The sequence below is a fragment of the Medicago sativa genome, chromosome 4 (genome assembly GCF_051527215.1).
Source record: "Medicago sativa cultivar Bolivia chromosome 4, Bolivia_mono, whole genome shotgun sequence".
In the NCBI taxonomy this organism is placed as follows: Eukaryota; Viridiplantae; Streptophyta; class Magnoliopsida; order Fabales; family Fabaceae; genus Medicago; species Medicago sativa.
Window position 1 is genome coordinate 51359898 of NC_140752.1, and position 18961 is coordinate 51378858.

Genomic DNA, 18961 nt, shown 5'->3' on the forward strand with positions numbered 1-18961 from the left:
AGAGAACTCGTCTTATGTATCCCACAGGTTTTCCAACTAAAATTAGTCACTGCTAAGCGGTGATGTAAGCTTTATACCAATTTCATGATAACTCGAAAAAAAATATCAAATATAAAATTAGTTACCAAACTTAATTGATACATTTAATTAGTATATCTAATAAACATTAAAAATCAATATTTATTATTATTATTAATAATAATATAATAATAATAACAATAATATTTAAAAATTGATAATTTCAGCAAGCATTTATTTTGTATTATTTTCGACCAAAAATTTTCATCAATAAGTTAATCGATTGTTAGAGCATCCACAATGGGCCTCTCCTTTTGGGTTGCTTAAATGAGTCTCTATGTACATGTCACTTGCTCTTATAATTAATACTTAATAAGATTTAATCTTTCAAACTCTAGGAGTATATATGTTACCAGAATAACCCAAGGACTTTCTCTTAGTTCGTTCCTTTTATTTTTCTTTTGGTTTTCTTTACTTTTTATTTTCTTTACTTTTTATTTTCTTGTTATTTACTTTTTTCTTGGTTTGGTGTTTGCCCCTCAGCTTTTTGCTTAGCTTTATTGAGAAGGTTTTGGTCCATCCCCCAACTCCTTTTGTTCTTATTTCCTTTTATTTATGCATTTATATAGTGATGCAGCTGGTTCATAATTGAACCCCATTTAACTAAAAAAATAAAAAATCTCTCAAACTCAACACTTCAAAAAATATTAAATGGGTCTTATTAATAAATAATTGTTGTGCATTTTATATTAAATGTGTAGTTTTTTATAAATAATAGTTGTTTTCAATAAGAAGTTATTACTTTCAGTTGCTTTAACATGTGCAATATTGCATCTAAAAACCCATAGGTCTAGCCACTGTATATGTTGTACACCTAATTTTCTAGTTCTATCTAGTGGAGGTTCGGTTTAAAATTAACATAAAAAAAAATACACATTTGTTGGCTAGTGCCCCTTTTAAAATAGATATATTTTGATTAATGTGTATATACACTCTTTCCAACTTTGTTTGTATGAGAGGTAGTACAATACTTATATTATTGAGTAAACGTGTTTTATTCAAAATATTGATTGTTATAATGATTTTTTTAAATTACCATTTACATGCTCTTCAAAGTCAAATGAGGTTTGGGTTTTATCATTTTTTAAAAGTGAAAACGAACCAAACTGAATCGATGGTGTACGGTTTGGTTCGACCAAAACTGCATTTAAATAAAAGAGGAATTCCCTCAAAAAAAAATAAAAGAGGAATTTTTTTTCTTCAAATGTTAGTATTTATTTAATACTAAAAATAAAATATATGAAATTCCGTGAGAACACATAATTCATAAATAAAGTTGCAATAAAAATTTAGATTTTTTTTTAGCAAAATTCAGAAATAATCATAGTAATAAAATTCAGAAAAACTTTTGCAACGTAAGAATCTAGAATATGTCAAAAAAGAAACTTAAGAATCTAGAAGAGAAGCTGCAACAAAGAAAAATGAAATCCTAATTCAAAATTCTTATAATGTAACACTAATCCAAACAACACAAAGAAGAAAAATAAACAAAAGCCTTAAAAAGACTAAAATACACACTTATTACATATGATTCGTGGTATAAAATGAGTAAATGACAAATTACCAAAAAAACTAAAGTTTGGCCCTGACAGTTAATATAGGATGCGCGACCTTGAAATGAATATATAGATAGGAAACTACTTTGTTCTCAATATTATAAAGGTCTCCGCAAAATAATGAACACATTGTAAACAAAACCGATAAAAGAAATTTCAATAATGTTGAGTTTCCTTTCAATTAGAAGAAACACAACCAAACTGGAAGGAATTAAAGTCGATTAAACTGAGATATACTTTAGTTATAAATCCGATAAGTTCTTTGTAAATTTGAGGAACATTGAGTAGCAATATGGTCATCCGCAAACAAATATATGGGAAAATAAATATGTTACATTAATAGCAAAAGAAATTTAATGAATAAGATCATATCGTTATATGATGAAAATAATGTCTCAAATGACGCATTTTCAAAAATGATATATAGTAGACAATTATTTGGAACAAAATATAAATCATGAGAGAATTGGAACAAAATATAAATCATGAGAGAAGATTCAAGATCCCTTTCGTTTATTCCTTTCTTCAGCTTCAAAATCAATTTCTCAACAAATTATTTGATAACTAACATTCTCCCTCTTATTTTCTCATGTACAGCTAAAAATCCAACTATTAGCAATAAAATCCTAAACCATGGTCACAAACCATGATGAAGGGGAATGGTCTGATGCAATCAACAATAAAATTTGATGAAATTGTAGGAACTAAAAGTGTTCTTGATCTTCTTACCGTTCTCAAAACCATTTTTGAAAAAATAGTAATAGTGATGAGAATAGGATGGGAGATAAAGATCTGAGCTATTTTATTTCCTTTTTGTGACAAAAAGAATCATTACCTTTCACTATTTTATTTTGGTTTTAATTTGATGTTAATAGGTGAGAAACAATTCAACGATAGTCTTGAATTAGACCAATTGTCAACATTCTTTTTTAGGACTGTTATAAGTGTTGAATAATTTGAATTTAATTTCATTAATTGGCAGTTGATAGTTTCTTGTTTGATTTTTTTATGGGCAGTTTCTTGTTTGATTTGATATCAGGCAATTAAATTTCTAGATATCATTTTGATCATAATAATAAATCGAATGATTTCTTAAAATAGAGGCAGTATATGGAAGTATGTGTTGAGACTGAAATACCAGGTGCTAAGCATATACCATGTAATGGAAATTTGAATTTTTCTAGCATTAATTAGCCTGACATTAATTAAAATGAGACTATAACATGCCACATGTACTTTTGACTGAAAATGGTTTCACTTGTTTATATTGTAGATGTAGATGTAGATAAGGATTCGGATAGAGATATTGATAGTTTAGCCGAGATTGTTGTCTTTTCTTTTAATATAATTTAAAAAAAAATATGGGTATGAAATAAAGGCAAATAAATATTATCGATGTTGATGAGTGACTCAAACAACCATAAATATGTGTTTTATCATGCAATTTGTAAAAAAATTAACAAAGAAGTTTGAGTATGTGTTGATGGCAGAAATAAATAATTATAGGGAGATAAAAATGGAATGCTTGATTAGGTGATAAAAAGTATTTGATGCATGTGAACTAATTTATCAAATGAAATGAATGGATGAGATTTGATGTTAAAATAATTTATGTGAAATAATATATATCAACGCCATGTTTAGTGAAAATGAGTGATTGACAATAGAAACGAAAAAACTTAGTAAATTAAACCAGTTCTTTTGAATAGGAGTAAATGAAAATAATAAAGAAAATAGTGAGGTTTAGATAAAATTCATTGAAAAAAAATAACTAAAATAAATTTTCTACATTTTCGCAGGGGTCGGTCTTGTTCTACAACATACATGAATAGTTTGCACCACAAAAATGTAAGATAAAAATATAATATCTTGAGAACTATCAACTAATATGTTACCCAAAAATACTTGAGAATTCTCTGTTTTTTTTATAAGGAAGAATTCTCTTTTATATGCACAACTTCAACGTTGGAAGAACAAAACATTGACATGCCTTTCACATATCTCTCATTATTAATAGTGGCAAAAAAATTGTTTTGGAATGAAGAAATCTGATTCAAAACGTCTTTCAATTACGTCGCTTCAAATTAATAGAAAAATAATGAAATTCATTAAAACGTGAAGCAAACTTTTTCAAAAGGTGTAAATATATATGGGGATGAAAACCCTAAAATTAATAGAGCCGACAGCTAAACCTATAAAAGGGAATCAAAATTCGGAAGGAAAAAAAAAGGTGCCTAAATCAATTTGATAATAATGAAATCAATAAAATTGAATTGGTCAGGAGGTAGAAATATTTGCATTTCAAATAAATGATATTATAAAAGAGAGATTTTGAGAATAATTTTAAAATTTTAGTATGAATTCTAAATGATGTGAAGATGTTTGAGACGGACAAACAATATTTATAGGAAAAAAGAAGCAAGTAATTCACATCAATTATGCTATTAATTTAGTAATGAAATTAGTAACACATTAAATAGCAAAAATAATTTGAATAAAATATTCCATTTATTTTTTTGTCATTATAAGTCTTTTAGTCAACTTGCATAATCATGTTAATTACAAAAGTCTTGCACAAATCACATAATATGTACCAATTACACAATACATTAAATGCACCTTTCAATATAAGGATGCCATGTGTACTATCAAAATAAAATAGTGCAAATATATATAATAGAGATAACTATTAGTTTTTCATTCCATTTTTATTCAAGAATGTTGTATTGATTTTTTTAAGAAAATATGTGTACCATTTTTTTCTTCCCTTGAATATCTTCTTACAGCTAGAAAATTGTGAGTTTCGTACGTCATATAGAGAAGCAAACAAATATGGTGGCAAAGTGGTACTTGGTGATCGCCCTATAGAGGTTAGACTAATTCTTTAGCAAGTTTTCAATTCTCGATAATTTTTAGGCTAGTAGTAATATTTTGTGGCTCGAAAATGCTACATACCCCTCGACTCTCGCCAAGGAACTGGAGGGTTAAGAAGAAACACAAACGAATAGCTTTTTATTATTATATTCTATTAATGTTTTAAAATACTATTAATGTTTTTAAAATAAGCTCCGTCCATCATAAGAGTATTTTTGAGTATTTTTTTTCAATGTATTGGGAAAAACCCAAATCCTACATCAGATAAATACGACTCTTAATTGGCAATCCTCTATATAAACTCTTATCAAGAATCTTATCTATCCGATGTGGGAGTTGGGCTTTTCCCAATAATCTTACAAGTCGGTTTTGTAAGGTTGAGTTAGGCCTCCAATTTTAACATGGTATCAGAGATTGTCGAATTAAAGGGCCACTTACCGATTCACACACCAAGCCCAAAGAGTGATGGGCGTGAGGGGTTGTATTGGGAAAAACCCAAGTCTCACATCGGATAGATAAAACTCTTGATAAGAGTTTATATAGAGAAAGCAATCCTCACCTTGCAAGCCGGTTTTTTAAGGTTGAATTATGCCTTCAATTTCAACACAATGTCCACAACTTTATCAAATGTTCATTTAGCTTGTTTTACAGCTTTGTTACTGTATTGATCGATCTTAATTTTGATTGGGACAGATTACAAACAAGAGAATGCGGAGGATGCTGCCACTCTGGCACATCTTAAGAGCGCCCATACCTGTTTTTCCAAGCAGTTTCTCAACTTCTTTATCCATCTATGATAATTATCAAAAATATGTATATATTTCATTATCTAATGTGAAATAATCATTATCTAATTCTTAACTTCTTAATCTAATGGTTTTACTTTTACTTTGTCTCCTCAGTATGAATTACATATGAGTAAGAGGTTGCCAACTGTACGGGAGACCCTTACGCATGAAAGAGATAAGTAAGTTCTCTTATAGTGCACTTACTTCAATTTAAAATCGTACGAAATCCTATCGAAATAAGCTAAAAACAACTTATGGACTATTTATAAGCTTTATAAATGTGAGAGATAACTTAAAATTAGGATTCTGGAGAAATCGTGGCACGATTGGATGTTTCAGTTCTGAAGCAAGTCACTGGAAAAATCGTGGCACGATCGGGTCGCAACGTGGCGATGGTGCACTGGCGACGAAAAACATAAATGTATTTTTCAGTGCAGATTTGTTCCAAATTTTAAGCGATACTTTTACTAGAAATATAGACCTTGTATCAGAGTAAACCTTGAGATAGAGGGGCTGAAACAAGGGTTTAGAAGTTAACAAAACTAGGGTTTGTATAGAGTTTGCTCTTGGCAACAAACTAGGGTTGGGGTTGATTCACACTATTAGGATTGAGTCTCTTGGTCACGGGAAGAGATTGGGGCTTTGGGTAGAATTAGGCGGGATATTTATTCTTGTAACCCAGTGATATCTATTTTGTAAAGTTACTCATCATTATAGTGAAACGGAGGGCTACTCTCTCCCACAGACTAGGTCAATTTGGACCGAACTTGTGTTCTCTCTTTCTTTCTCTCGCTGTTTTCTACTTTTGTTTGTGATTATAACTTCCATACACTTTGTTTTGGTTGCTTCACTATCACTTGCTCCACACATCAAGTTTATTATTGGTGTGATTTTTCATCGAATTTACAACAATAAACTCTCTCGAACAGACTCACAAGTGCTTATATCATTAATAAACACAAACAAGGTGATCCAAACAAAGCCTTTGTATAGAAATTGTTTGCAATAAATTATATATTTATATTGTGTCTCATACTATGTATGATAAAATTTATATTGTGTCTATCTAGGTACATGTCCTACACATTATTAAAAGTGGCAAGTGAGAGCCGAACAGTTGTTGCTGTTGTTGGAAGAGGGCATCTAGAAGGAATAAAGAACAATTGGAAGAAACCTGTTAAGGTTGGTGAACATTATGTTATTTTTTTATGTTATATAATCATAATAAATTCAAGAATCTACTCCTAAAGTGTTTAGATCTTTTTTGGTAGATATACACCAAAACTTGTAAGTACTCCTAAAGAATTGTTCAGATAGTTCTATTTTTCTTGTAAATGAAAAAACTACTCATATTTTATCAGTCATTGAAAGAGTTTTTGACCCCAATTTACCTTACTATTATCAGGTTCAGGATATTGAGGATTTGTTGACAATTCCACCTCCCAATCCGATTACAACTGCCGGTGTTGTCGTGCTTGTGGTGGCCATAATATCAAGCTTCTTCCGGAAGTAGAGATGTTCTGGACGGATGCTCCACCGACTGTAGATTACAATTACCTCATAAAGCGTCTCTTGATCGATAACAATTTGTGCAAAAGAGTTGCTTTATGATTTTGAGGATACATTTTGGTGCTTGTTGGTTCTTTCATTTGATAAGGATACATTGACATTTGTTCAAGCTCACACCAATTGTTCATTATTGTTTCCATTGTTGATGTTACCTCTTTGGTGATTAAGATGTTATGCTTATTTTGTCTCAATAGATTCAAGTGGTTAAGCTTACTTTATTGCTTATGCTTGAATGCTTAAGCACTCATACTTGATTTGTGTTTCTTTCAAGTGGTTAAACTTTGACATATAGTTTTTGCTTAGTGTTCAAGTCATTTAATTTTAGTCATGGTAGAGTTGCATATTTAAACAAGAATAGAGCTTTCAACCTTCATCCATACATACGTAGATTTGAGTAGGTATTGCTCCAACTGAGCGCTCCATCCAATGGGCAAGGGAATTTCTCTGTGCATGAAGAAAAATATTGATGACTTAATATGTACATATCTATCTACTTCTACTATCTATCTAAGTAAATACATAACTTGCAAAATTTCATAACTAAACTTAATATTTTGACATATCAACAATTCATGGGTGCATTTGTATTAAATAGATAGTATAGTAATGATTTTTGACAACAATATTCAATTGATTTATGATCTCCAATTTAAAAATTTGGGATAAACTATTTTATAACAAGAAATATTGTTAACAACTAATTTGATTTTGTCCTTCACTAGAAAAAAGTGGTTGACTCTTTCAATAAGGGAGCGGATGAAATTACAGAGTTTGGTTATTTGCTGTCAAAATGTAAGCGTACTTTTGCGTCTTATTTTGAAAACTCATGTGTTGGGTTTAGTCGGAGATAAGCTATTTGAACACTTTTTGTGTTAGTGTGTGAATTGAAAAGATTTCTATGTCCCACTTTGGGCAGTTTACACACAACACTAGTGTTTATGTAGTGGAGATAGGACTTTCAAGAGTGTGCCGTTGAAAGTACACAATTTCGGTAAACGGGTGATGTCGCACTCAATATGACCACAACACACACGACAATGTCGCCGTCTTGTTGGGCTTGGGATGCTTGGGGCTTGGGATATGTAATGTATTATTTCTTAATAACCTGAAAGCTTCTTAATAACCTGAAAGCTTACACTTAATTATTATTATTAGGAAATTGCTTGTTAGCACGACAAAATCAAGGCACGAATACGCACGGCACAGTTAAAGCCATTGGATGAATAGTGTAAAAGATTTCTTTTATTCTCTCTCCCCCCATGTATTGTATGACAGCCGCTTATTACAAAGTCGTGTATTGTCGTGGGGTTATTGAGTCGTGCTCAATAGCACTGCTCTTATTATTATTATTTGTGGACTTTTGGTAGACGGGTGATGTCGTACTCAACATGACCGCAACTCGCGCGACAACGTTGCCGTTTTGTTGGGCTTGGAATATGTGATGTATTACGTCTTAATAACCCGAAACCTTACATTTAATTATTATTATTATTTGTGGAATTTTTTGTTTCGGTACACGTCATCACCTCGTAAGCATCTTGCACGCCTTTACATTTAATTATTATTATTATTTATGGAATTTTTTGTTTCGGTACACATCATCGCCGCATAAGCATCTTGCGCGCACACACACACACACAGGTCATTTCAAGGTTATAACGTGGTTGAGGTTAAGGTGAGATACATTTGGGGAAGTAGGTAACAAACACTTTGGAGTTAGTTCCTATGGATTCCCGATTTGAAATACTTTGAAAAACTGTCATCTAAACCTGTAACTTCATTCACAATTTTTGTCACAACCATTGTTATGAGGTACTACCTTTCACTCTGGAGCCAGTTCAAAGAATTTAGGAACTAGTAGAATTAAAAATGTTTATGACTATGGAATCGTGCTTGATAATGATGATTAAAAGTAAGGCAATGACTGTATACATGATTCAAATGTAAATTTATGTGTTCAAGGTTGAATCTTATGAACAAAAAATCACGCTAACAACTAATGAACATAAGGTATATGAAGCAATTGCTTGACGTTCACTTTCAATTTTGATTGTCAGAAAGTTGAATTGAGAAAATCTCAATGGATTCATATACATAATTATAATTTTGAAATTAAAAGGATAGGAAAAGAAGAACGCTGAGATTTATAGAGGTTCCCCCTTTTGACCTCGCTTCAGGGTACATCCTCTCTTCGTGGTATAAAACGTCTCTATCACGGTCTTGCACTATGATGAAAAATGTTTACAAAGTATCATTACAAAGATTCCTTCGATTCTCTAATCTTCTATGCTAAGCAATCACACAAGACCCATTCTTCAAGACCTCTTGAAATTGGACACCCACAAGATCTTCGAATCTCAAGCTTCCATTCAATCCCTTGAACTTCTACTCCGAGAATTCGTCTTTGGTATGTCCGAAGCTCTGACCCCCTTGAATCTTTGTGTAGATGAGAAACAACCCCCACAGAGCCCTTTGGAGGTGAAAAGTTCCTTCTTTTCTTAGATCCTTGATTCACAACCAAGTCCGACCCTTGAAAGAAACAAATCTTACAACTCCTATAACAACCCCAACAGCCTAGACCTCACACTCTACAAAGATCTTAGAGAAAATGTTTAATCTAAAGAAAAAGTAGAGAGAGAGGGTTTGAAGATTTCAGAGTCTATTTGCAAATTGAATCATTATTTAGAAAATGTGTGACATGAACAACACTATATATAGGTGTGAGTGAAAAGAGCTAATCATAGTAAAAAAAATACGAGTTTGAATCGATTCACCTAAGGTGTGATACAATTCAATAGTCTAAAAAAGGAATTCTGGAAAACATGAAGATTAAATCGATTCATGGGAACATTGATACGATTCAAACAAGTTCTATATTAAGATTGAATCGATTCAAACTTCCATAGGCAATAGTTTGAATCAAATCATTAAATCCTAGATGAAGACTGATATGATTCAAAGAACATTGATACGTATCAAACAACCTAAACACATCGACAAAGGGCTCTAATGAATCGAATCAAAGGATTAGAAAAATTCTTTGAATCGTATCAAAGTGATACAAATCATGATATACTTAATTCGATTCATATGTCATGAACAACTAAGAAAAGAAACGAGAGAGCATGGTTGATATGATTCAAATTAATTCTGAATCGAATTAACATGACTCAAAAATAGTTTAAACAAAAACTTGACTCACAAGAAAGCTCCTATACACAAATTTAAAATAAGACACAAGTGTAGAGAACGTAGGATCCAGGGGCGGACCTGAGCAGGGCAGGGTGTGGCAATAGCCACACCAGCTCAGGTCCAATTGTTTTTAATTTCTTGAATCCTGCTCTTTACCCAAACAGTTTTGCTCACTCCCAAAGTAAAATACAAATATACCCCTACGCATGTTAACATGTGTTACGTAAGTTAACTTACGCTAGTTGTAATGTTAACGCAACTTACGTCACGCTGCGTGACTTAAGTTGCGTTGCGTGATGTTATTAGCCCAGGCAAAACCTCATTCTGCCTCATTTTCATCAAACAACACACACAAATCTCAATTTTCTCTCAAATTACCCAACTCTAAAATTCCATCAACTTCAAATCAAACAACACTACAACAACAAGAACAAGTAAGCTTTCACTTAAACTATGTTGTTATGATAAAAAATTTCACTTAATCTAGAATTTTTTAGGTTTATTGTTTTGTTAAAATTTTAAATTTTTTTGCAAGAAATTATAGAATGCTACATGCAAATGACTTATAGTGTTTAATTCTTATGATGTTTAGATGTTTGCATGATTATGTTAGATTTTTTACACTTAGATTAGATTTTTTTTTTAGATTTAGGGTTTGTTTAATTTTTGGTTATTTTGTTTTTTGCAATATATGATACAATGTTACATGCAAATGAGTAATATTGCTTAATTATTTTGATCTTTGCATGTTTATGTTGTAGTTATCATTTTTAGGGTTTATGTATAATTTTCACTCCAAGTGTTTGATGAAATGTTTGAATGAGTTTTTCATTGATTGTGTTTAATTTGTAATTGTGTAGATTTGAAGCAATGGCCGGGTGGATCGACGTTCATGCAAAATTCAACGGCGGAGAAACTCAGAGGTTGAAGGTTTGGTGCCTTGATGTAACGTTAAGAGGTCTCAAGGATCAACTGAATGAATTTTACCAAGGAGTCAACCCTAGAGACACAAGGAGGGTGCAAAATATTCTGTATAAACATCCAAAGCTCGACGAGGGGAGAGTATCATTCACTTGGGTGGAGTTAAAGAACGACGAAAACGAGCATGTTTTGGGAGCACACCAAGTTCCAATGGATCGATATGCGGGTGACGTTGCTGAGATCAACTGAAGATATCATCAACAACTTGATTCCGCCAGAAGATCGTCGTTAGTTAGGGTAAGGTGCATTCCAACTACAACAATTGTCTTACCTCTGAAATGGGGTAATTCAAATTTGCCAAACGGCGAGGACTCAAGCATTTCGCTTGGCATTCATGTTTTTCCTTTGAAAAGATTAAATTCTTGTTAGGCTGGTTTAGATGAAGGTATTAGGTGTCAAGGAATGGACCTCATTTCGATGGCACTTGAATACCTTAATCTAAATCAAGCCTAACAAAAATTTATTCTTTTCAAAGGAAAGCATGAATGTCGAGCGAAATGCTTGAGTCCATGTTGTTTGGCAAGTTTGAATTTACCCCATTTCAGAGGTAAGATGATTGTTGTAGTTGGATTGCACATTCTAACTGCAACAATTGTCTTACACTGGATGGGGCAATTCAAACTTGTTAATTGGCAGGACTCCTACATTCGATGAGCATCTTGAACGATGGTATTCAAGTGTCAAGGAATGGACCTCATTTCGTTGGCACTTGAATACCATCGTTCAAGATGCTCATCGAATGTTGGAGTCCTGCTGCTTAGCAAGTTTGAATTTGCCCCATTCAGTGGTAAGATAATTGTTGCACTTGGAAGGTACATTCTGGAATGTAATGTAATTGTTGACATACATGTCGTTTATGTAATGTAACGATACCTCTATCGCAATTTTTATTTGAATTCACGCTATCACAATTTTTATTCGAATTCACGCTATCGTACTTTTTATTTTATTCGAATTCACGCTATAGCAATTTTTATTCGAATTCACGCTATCGCAATTTTTATTCGAATTCACGCTATCTCAATTTTTATTCGAATTCACGCTATCGCAATTTTTATTCGAATTCACGCTATCGTACTTTTTATTTTATTCGAATTCACGCTATCGCAATTTGTATTCAAATTCACGCTATCTTACTTTTTATTTTATTCGAATTCACGCTATCGCATTTTTTATTCGAATTCACGCTGAATTTATTCTAATTCTTCAATACGCAATCGTAAAATAAATGCAACAATTAACAAAAATAAAGAAACAAAATAATGGATATAAAATATCATTTTATTAATATAATTCTTATTACATTTACAATGGGGTAAAACTAAATCTGCGAAAAAATAAAAACCACCAGAAAACCTATCTTTGTGGGGCAAAACTAAAAATAAATCACAAGAAAGCCAACCTTCCTGGGGTAAAACTAAATATGCACATTTAGTTTTACCCAATGTGGTTCTTTTCCCAAGAAAGCTGCTCACTACTTATCTTTTCCCCAGCATTCCCACTACTTATCATCCTTTCTTTTTTTACACCAAAAAAAAGAAGGAAAAAGAGAAGGAAAGGAAGAAGATTCATAGGGGGAGAGAGTGAGAATGGGAGATGGTGTGAGGAAATGGGGAAGTTTAGAGGTGTATATATAGGGGGAGATTGTAACATAGGTTATATCTACCATAAATAGGGTCAAAAAACGTGTAAAAACTTAACAAAAACGTGTAAAATCAATTAAAATGCATTGAACAAAGTCAAAAAAAACGTGTTCTTGAGCCCAGGATTAACACTAGCGTGAGTTAACTCACGCCAAGGATTAACACTAGCGTGAGTTAACTCACGCCAAGGATTAACACTAGCGTGGGTTAACTCACGCACAGGTTAACACTAACGTGAGTTAACGCACGCTAGTTAGGCCGGTGGTCACAACTCAAGAACACGTTTGTTGGACTTTGGTCGGTTATTCAACCACGGTTTTATTGATTTTTACACATTTTTTTTTACTGTTTTTTGACTGCATTTAGTGCATATAAAAACTATGCACTAAATAATTTTCAATTAGGCCTTTTTTTTGTTATATTTATTCTAAATTAATTTATTAACTTTATTATAATTTTTTTTTACATTAATCTAAATTATTTTCTTAACTTTATTCTAAATTATTTTATTAACATTATTCTGAAATTATTTTGTTTACATTAATCTAAATTATTTTCTTAACATTATTCTAAATTAATTTTTTAAATTTATTCTAAATTATTTTGTTTACATTAATCTAAATTATTTTCTTAACTTTATTCTAAATTATTTTATTAACATTATTCCGAAATTATTTTGTTAACATTATTCTAAATTATTGATTCGATATTATTCTTTAAATAAATACAAATATAAATAAAAGTAAATGGACTAAATTAATAAAAGCAAATGGACTAAATATAAATAAAAGCAAATGGACTAAATATAAATAAAAGTAAATATAACAACATCTCATTTCATTGATAATTCATACATTATAATTATTCATTACAATTATTCATACAATACTTTTGAACTAATTCACTAAATCTACTTATTTTATCCTTTTTGGGGTAAAAAGTAATCAATCTTCCTGGGGTAAAATAGTGAGCAGCCTTCTTGGGGAAAATACATCATCAACCCTTGGGCTAAATTTAAATCTGGTTTTTTTTTACCACAAGAAGTTCTTTTTACCCACGGTAAAAAGTTTCTGCGGTTAAAAAAGCAGATTTAAAATTATCCCAAGGGTCGATCACTTCCCCAAGTCGGCTACTCACTATTTTACCCCGACGAATTTTGATCACTTTTTACCCCCAAAGAGAATATTGAAAAAAAAAACAAAGAAAGAAGAGAATTAGAGTGAGAGAGTGGGAGGAGATAATGTGAGGAATATGGGAAGTATGTGAGGGTATTTATAGGTAGACATGTAAACATAGGTTGTATCTAACATAAATGTGGTCAAAAAAAACGTGTGAAAGTGGTAAAAAACGTGTACATTGAATGTTGAAAAACTTACCAAAGTTGGAAAAACGTTTGTTCTTTACCGGCCAACTAGCGTGAGTTAACTTGCGCTAGTGCTAAGTGGTACGTAACTTAAGTCACATTCATACTACACTAACGCATGTTAAGTCACGTAGCGTGACTTAACATACGCTCATAATACACTAACGCATGTTAACATCCGTAGGGGCATTTTGGACTTTTACTTTGGGAATGAGCAGAACTGTTTGGGTAAAGAGCATAATTCTAATTTCTTTTAGAACCCAGCCCATCACTTTCCTTTTCTGATTTCTATCAGGCCCACGTTTCCTTTCCTTCTTCTTTTCTAACCACACCACCTGTTTTCCTTCTGATTTCTCACATCAACACCACCAACCAACCATGAACCGTTACTCTCTCTCTCTCTCCCCCCTTCTCTCTCCTCTCCTCTCCTCTCTGAGCCCATTTCATCTCCTCTCCTCTTTCAGGTCAGTTTTGAAATTACTATATTGAAATTGATAGTAGTAGTGAGAGTAATTGAATTAGAAAATTGAAATTGAATCAAGATAATGAGAGTGATAGCAGTACTGAAATTGAAATTGATTTTAGTTTTAGGTTGGTTACTAAAATTTATTAAATTTAATATAATTTAATTATTCGACGGAATTTTTTTTTGCCACAGTGATATTGCAAGTCCAGGTCCGCCCCTGGTAGGATCATGGATTGACTTGGGTGCTTTCACAATAGAGCTAGTTAAACATAAAATGCATACAACATCTAAAACAAAACATCATCAAAACCTATAACTAAGGAGTAACTACACGGACGAGAGTATTACTAGGATGGATGCCTCTTGAAAAGTCTTGTGTTGTACCTCTTTGAATCCTTTAAAAGAAAGGAATGGAAAATTTATTCTTGCTATAGTATTTGACTGTCAAGGTTTCAATCCTCTCTCCATTTTAAAAGAGTGACCCGCGTAAGTAAATGGGTTTTTCTTTTGTATTTCAATGAGGAGGGCGACTTGTTCACATGTTGTGACTCTGATTCCAAAACCTTTTGTTTTATCTTTCGTAAAACAACGACCCGGGTATTAAAAAATTATACCCTCTCTATCCTGTAACAATTATAATATTTTCATAAAAAATTGTTTTAAAAGGAGTGTATGTTTTCAATTGTCTTCCTTAATTAATAATATTTTATATGCACCAATTTAAATTATTATTTATATTTTTGTCGCTTTATAACAAGGGTTTATCTTCTTTAAAAAAAAAACAAGGGTTTATCTATCGTATGTAATATTATATAATTAAGAAAGTTATAAAAATAGTAAGTTTTGTTTAAAGACAAGACATATACATGGGACTCTTTTACACTCATCTAAAAAGAGTACATTAACAATCTACATCTATCTAAAATATCGATCGAGTAAGCTAGTAACCTACACTACTTGATTATTTATACTCACTTTTATCATTTGAAAACGTTCTTGTTATTCTTTAGTTATAATGAAACTGATCCTGTACACTTGTTATATCCATTGATTCATCTATACTGACAATTAAATAATTAATATCATGTCGAGTTGGAGAAATTTATCTTATGAAGACAATGATAGGATAAATAAATTTGTGGAGGAATAAGATTTTAGTTGATGAATCAAAACCAAGATAACATTTTTATGTTATCTACCACCTCCTTCACATTTGTCAGCTTCACCTTAAATCTAATGTTATTTCTTTCTAACCAAGTAAACCAGGTTGTAGCTAACTAAATTAAGTGAAAAACTTTTTTTTTTCTTTTTTTTTCCTTTGACCAAAGCATTGAAGTCTTATTCCAAAAAAAAAAATTGAAGTAAAAAGATTACCTATGACTATGACTATGCTCACTTGAAAGCTCCGCCCAAATCTAAATCTAACAATAACACTGTGTATCAATGGTATGCTTTGATGAAGGTCTATGAAGATGATGAAGAAGAGAGGAGGAGGAAGAAGAAGAAGAAAAGGATGATCCAACGGTCATCTTTTTAAAATTAACGAGAGGGACTAGATTGACTAACAGAAGCACATTTAAGGGACCAAAACGAAACTTTTATTAATTAAGGGACCAAAACGAAATCTGAAAATTAATTAAGGGACCAAATGTGTAATTAAGCCTTAAAGATATTAATAGTCAAAAATGTGTATTGGCATGTGTGCAGTAATTGATTGCGACATGTATTTTATAACGGATGGAGTAATTGTTATAGAATAGAGTGGGTATTATTTTAACACCCGGGTAGTTGTTTTACGAAAGATAAAACAAAAGGTTTCGGAATCTGAGACATTGCATACATGTGAAACTCACACAAGTCAATGAATGTAATAAACAAAACATTTAAAAAAATACACTGTGCATGGGTTAATGAAATAATATATTGAATTACCAAGAGGTACGGTGAGAAATTGTTTTAATAGCAATAGCAGCTGAGAACTTATCTTTCGCACATTGCTAAATAATTACCGTTTCAAACATGAACACAAATATTTGTGAGCAGCTGAAAGCTGCAGCTCAGGAAGGTGATATAGATCTCCTCTATGCAGTAATCGGAGATGATCCATTCATTCTGGAGCATATAAATTTGATACCATTTGTTGAAACTCCGTTACATATTGCTGCATCTATGGGTCATATCTCGTTTACCATTGAAATTATGAATTTAAAACCTTCATTTGCTTGGAAGCTAAATCCGCAGGGATTCAGTCCCATTCATCTCGCTATGCAAAACGACCAAAAATATATAGTGTCTTTCTTTGTGCACAACAATAAAGACCTTGTTAGAGTTAAAGGAAGAGAGGGCTTAACTCCTCTTCATTTTGCAAGTCAAAATGGCGAGGTTGAATTTTTAGCGGAATTTCTCTTTCTTTGTCCGGATTCCCTTGAATACTTGACTGTGAGGTGCGAGACTGCACTGCATATTGCTGTTAAGAATCAACAATATGAGGCCCTTCAAATACTTGTTAGCTGGCTCAAACGAAATAATCGAAGAGGTGCTCAAAAGTTGGAAAATGGAATATTAAACCAGAGGGATAAAGCAGGCAACACCATTTTGCATATTTCGGCACTAAATAGTGAGCCGCAGGTAATCTTATTCAATAACTAAAATCACATGTCTCCTTTATATCTTTCTTGATTTCTTGTATTGTTATTTGTTAATTAATTTCTTGGTAGCACAGGCACTTCTATTGTTGGTAAGTACTGGTATAAATTTGGACGCAAAGAATGAGGAGAACAAAACCGCATTAGACATAGCAAGCACTCCAGAGATCAAGAGTATATTATTAAGTGTTGGAGCAAAACCGAGCTTAGAAGTCACTGATTCTCGCACACGGGCACAAAGGCTCAGGTCAAAGACCTCAAAAAGAACTATTATGTCAACTTATGTAAATCGCATTAGAAGTAATATAACAGAGGAGCAACGCAACACTTGGTTGATAGTTTCAACTCTTGTTGCAACTGCGATCTATCAATCCGGATTGAGTCCCCCTGGTGGAATTTATCAGGTTAGTGCCAGTGATGACAATGGCGTGAACAACACTTCCGCCAATTCTACTATTTCTACCCTAGAAAATGCTGGGAAATCAGTTTTGTCAGGATATGAATTCTTTTTGTTTTTATTTATAAATATGTATTCCTTTTTTGTATCAATTTTAGCGATATATGTTATGATACCAGTTGGAATACTAGGCTCTCTAGTTGGTTCTCCGATGGGTTGGTTTGCCGCTAGTTATTTATTATCTTTGTGGAGGATATCTCCTACACATGTCAACTCCATGATTTTAATCATCCTTTTTGGTTCATTTATGTTAGCCATGGTGTTTGACATCTTTGTTGGAGTGTACTTAAAGCTTAAACGCCGATTTGCTAAGATATCTAATAGATGATAGTTAAAGCATTGTTGCAATAGGATAAACATCAACAAAGGTTATGGTCACCAGATAGATGATAGTACGATGACCACTGAGATCTCTGCAACTCAAACCACTATTGACCGAATTCACAGCCAATTAATATCGATCTCAATGTCGATTTGTAATTTTCCTTGTCATTGTTATCTTTGTTACTGTTCAGCTTTAGCAAATTCTGATTCAATGTATTAAATATTTTAATTTGCATGTGTATTATATTAAATTTTTGTTTGGAAGAAAATTGATTATTCAATGTTTGGAAGACTAATTGTTGTCCGGAAGAAAACAGAAATGCACTAAAAATAGAACAGCAAACAAAGAAAACCAGATAAACCAATAACTCGTGCACTAAATTAACTTAAATGCACTCAGTAGAATAATGCAATTACGAACCAGAAACGAATTCTATGTTGTAGTGTAGCAGATTTGGGTTATGCAACGTAGAAACAATAACAAAAAATGCAATATGTGGATACAGAACAAGTTGAAGAGACAATTTATGCAAAACAACTAAATTCTTTTTTGGCTTAAATATGAAAAAGGTCCTTGTAAGTTGGCGCATTTTTGATTTTCGTCCCTGTAAGTTTTTTTGTTGCGAAACAAACCCTGTATCTTCTTAACCTTTTGAAAATGGTCCTTGCCGTCAGCTTCTGTCAACAAAAACGCCACTGTGGCTAACGGAGCACAGGTGGCAGGTCATGAGTTGGCACATTTGATGAGATGGCATGAGAGATGATTAGTTGTGTAAAGACAGGGACTAAAATCAAAAATGTAAATTACCACAGGGACTAAAATCAAAAACGAAAAATCAAAATTTCAGATTTAAAATCAAGATCTTATTCTTCTTCTTCCCTCATTGTCTTCTTTATCTTAATCACCATATTCATAAATCATCAACGCCAAACCCAGGAATAGAAAGAAAAAACAAACAGATTTTTTTAAAACAAAACTAATAATCATCATTCAACAACAACAAGACCCACTCTTCATCAACACA

General features: G+C 32.2%; 1 protein-coding gene and 1 pseudogene across 2 annotated transcripts; both read left to right on the forward strand.

Annotated features, from left to right (window-relative positions):
* The first annotated feature begins 4375 nt into the window (after positions 1-4375).
* Positions 4376-7083, forward strand: LOC146929681 (uncharacterized). The gene is made up of 5 exons (XM_085701475.1): positions 4376-4504; positions 5202-5321; positions 5411-5475; positions 6367-6478; positions 6702-7083. Exons 2-5 carry the CDS (start codon positions 5217-5219, stop codon positions 6807-6809), a joined length of 390 nt encoding a protein of 129 aa, XP_085557601.1. The 5' UTR covers positions 4376-4504; positions 5202-5216; the 3' UTR covers positions 6810-7083.
* A 9374-nt stretch (positions 7084-16457) lies between these two features.
* LOC146929682 (ankyrin repeat-containing protein BDA1-like) lies at positions 16458-18171 on the forward strand (annotated as a pseudogene). Its single transcript, XR_015008285.1, has 2 exons — positions 16458-17138; positions 17233-18171. The product of XR_015008285.1 is annotated as an ankyrin repeat-containing protein BDA1-like (transcript).
* Positions 18172-18961: the final 790 nt, after the last annotated feature.

Bases quoted from the DNA above. Each gene is read 5' to 3' on its own strand.
- LOC146929681 (XM_085701475.1), top strand. From the start codon at position 5,217: ATGCGGAGGATGCTGCCACTCTGGCACATCTTAAGAGCGCCCATACCT. The intron at 5,476-6,366 runs GTAAGTTCTCTT...GTGTCTATCTAG, and splicing joins CTTACGCATGAAAGAGATAA to GTACATGTCCTACACATTAT. The intron at 6,479-6,701 runs GTTGGTGAACAT...TACTATTATCAG, and splicing joins ATTGGAAGAAACCTGTTAAG to GTTCAGGATATTGAGGATTT.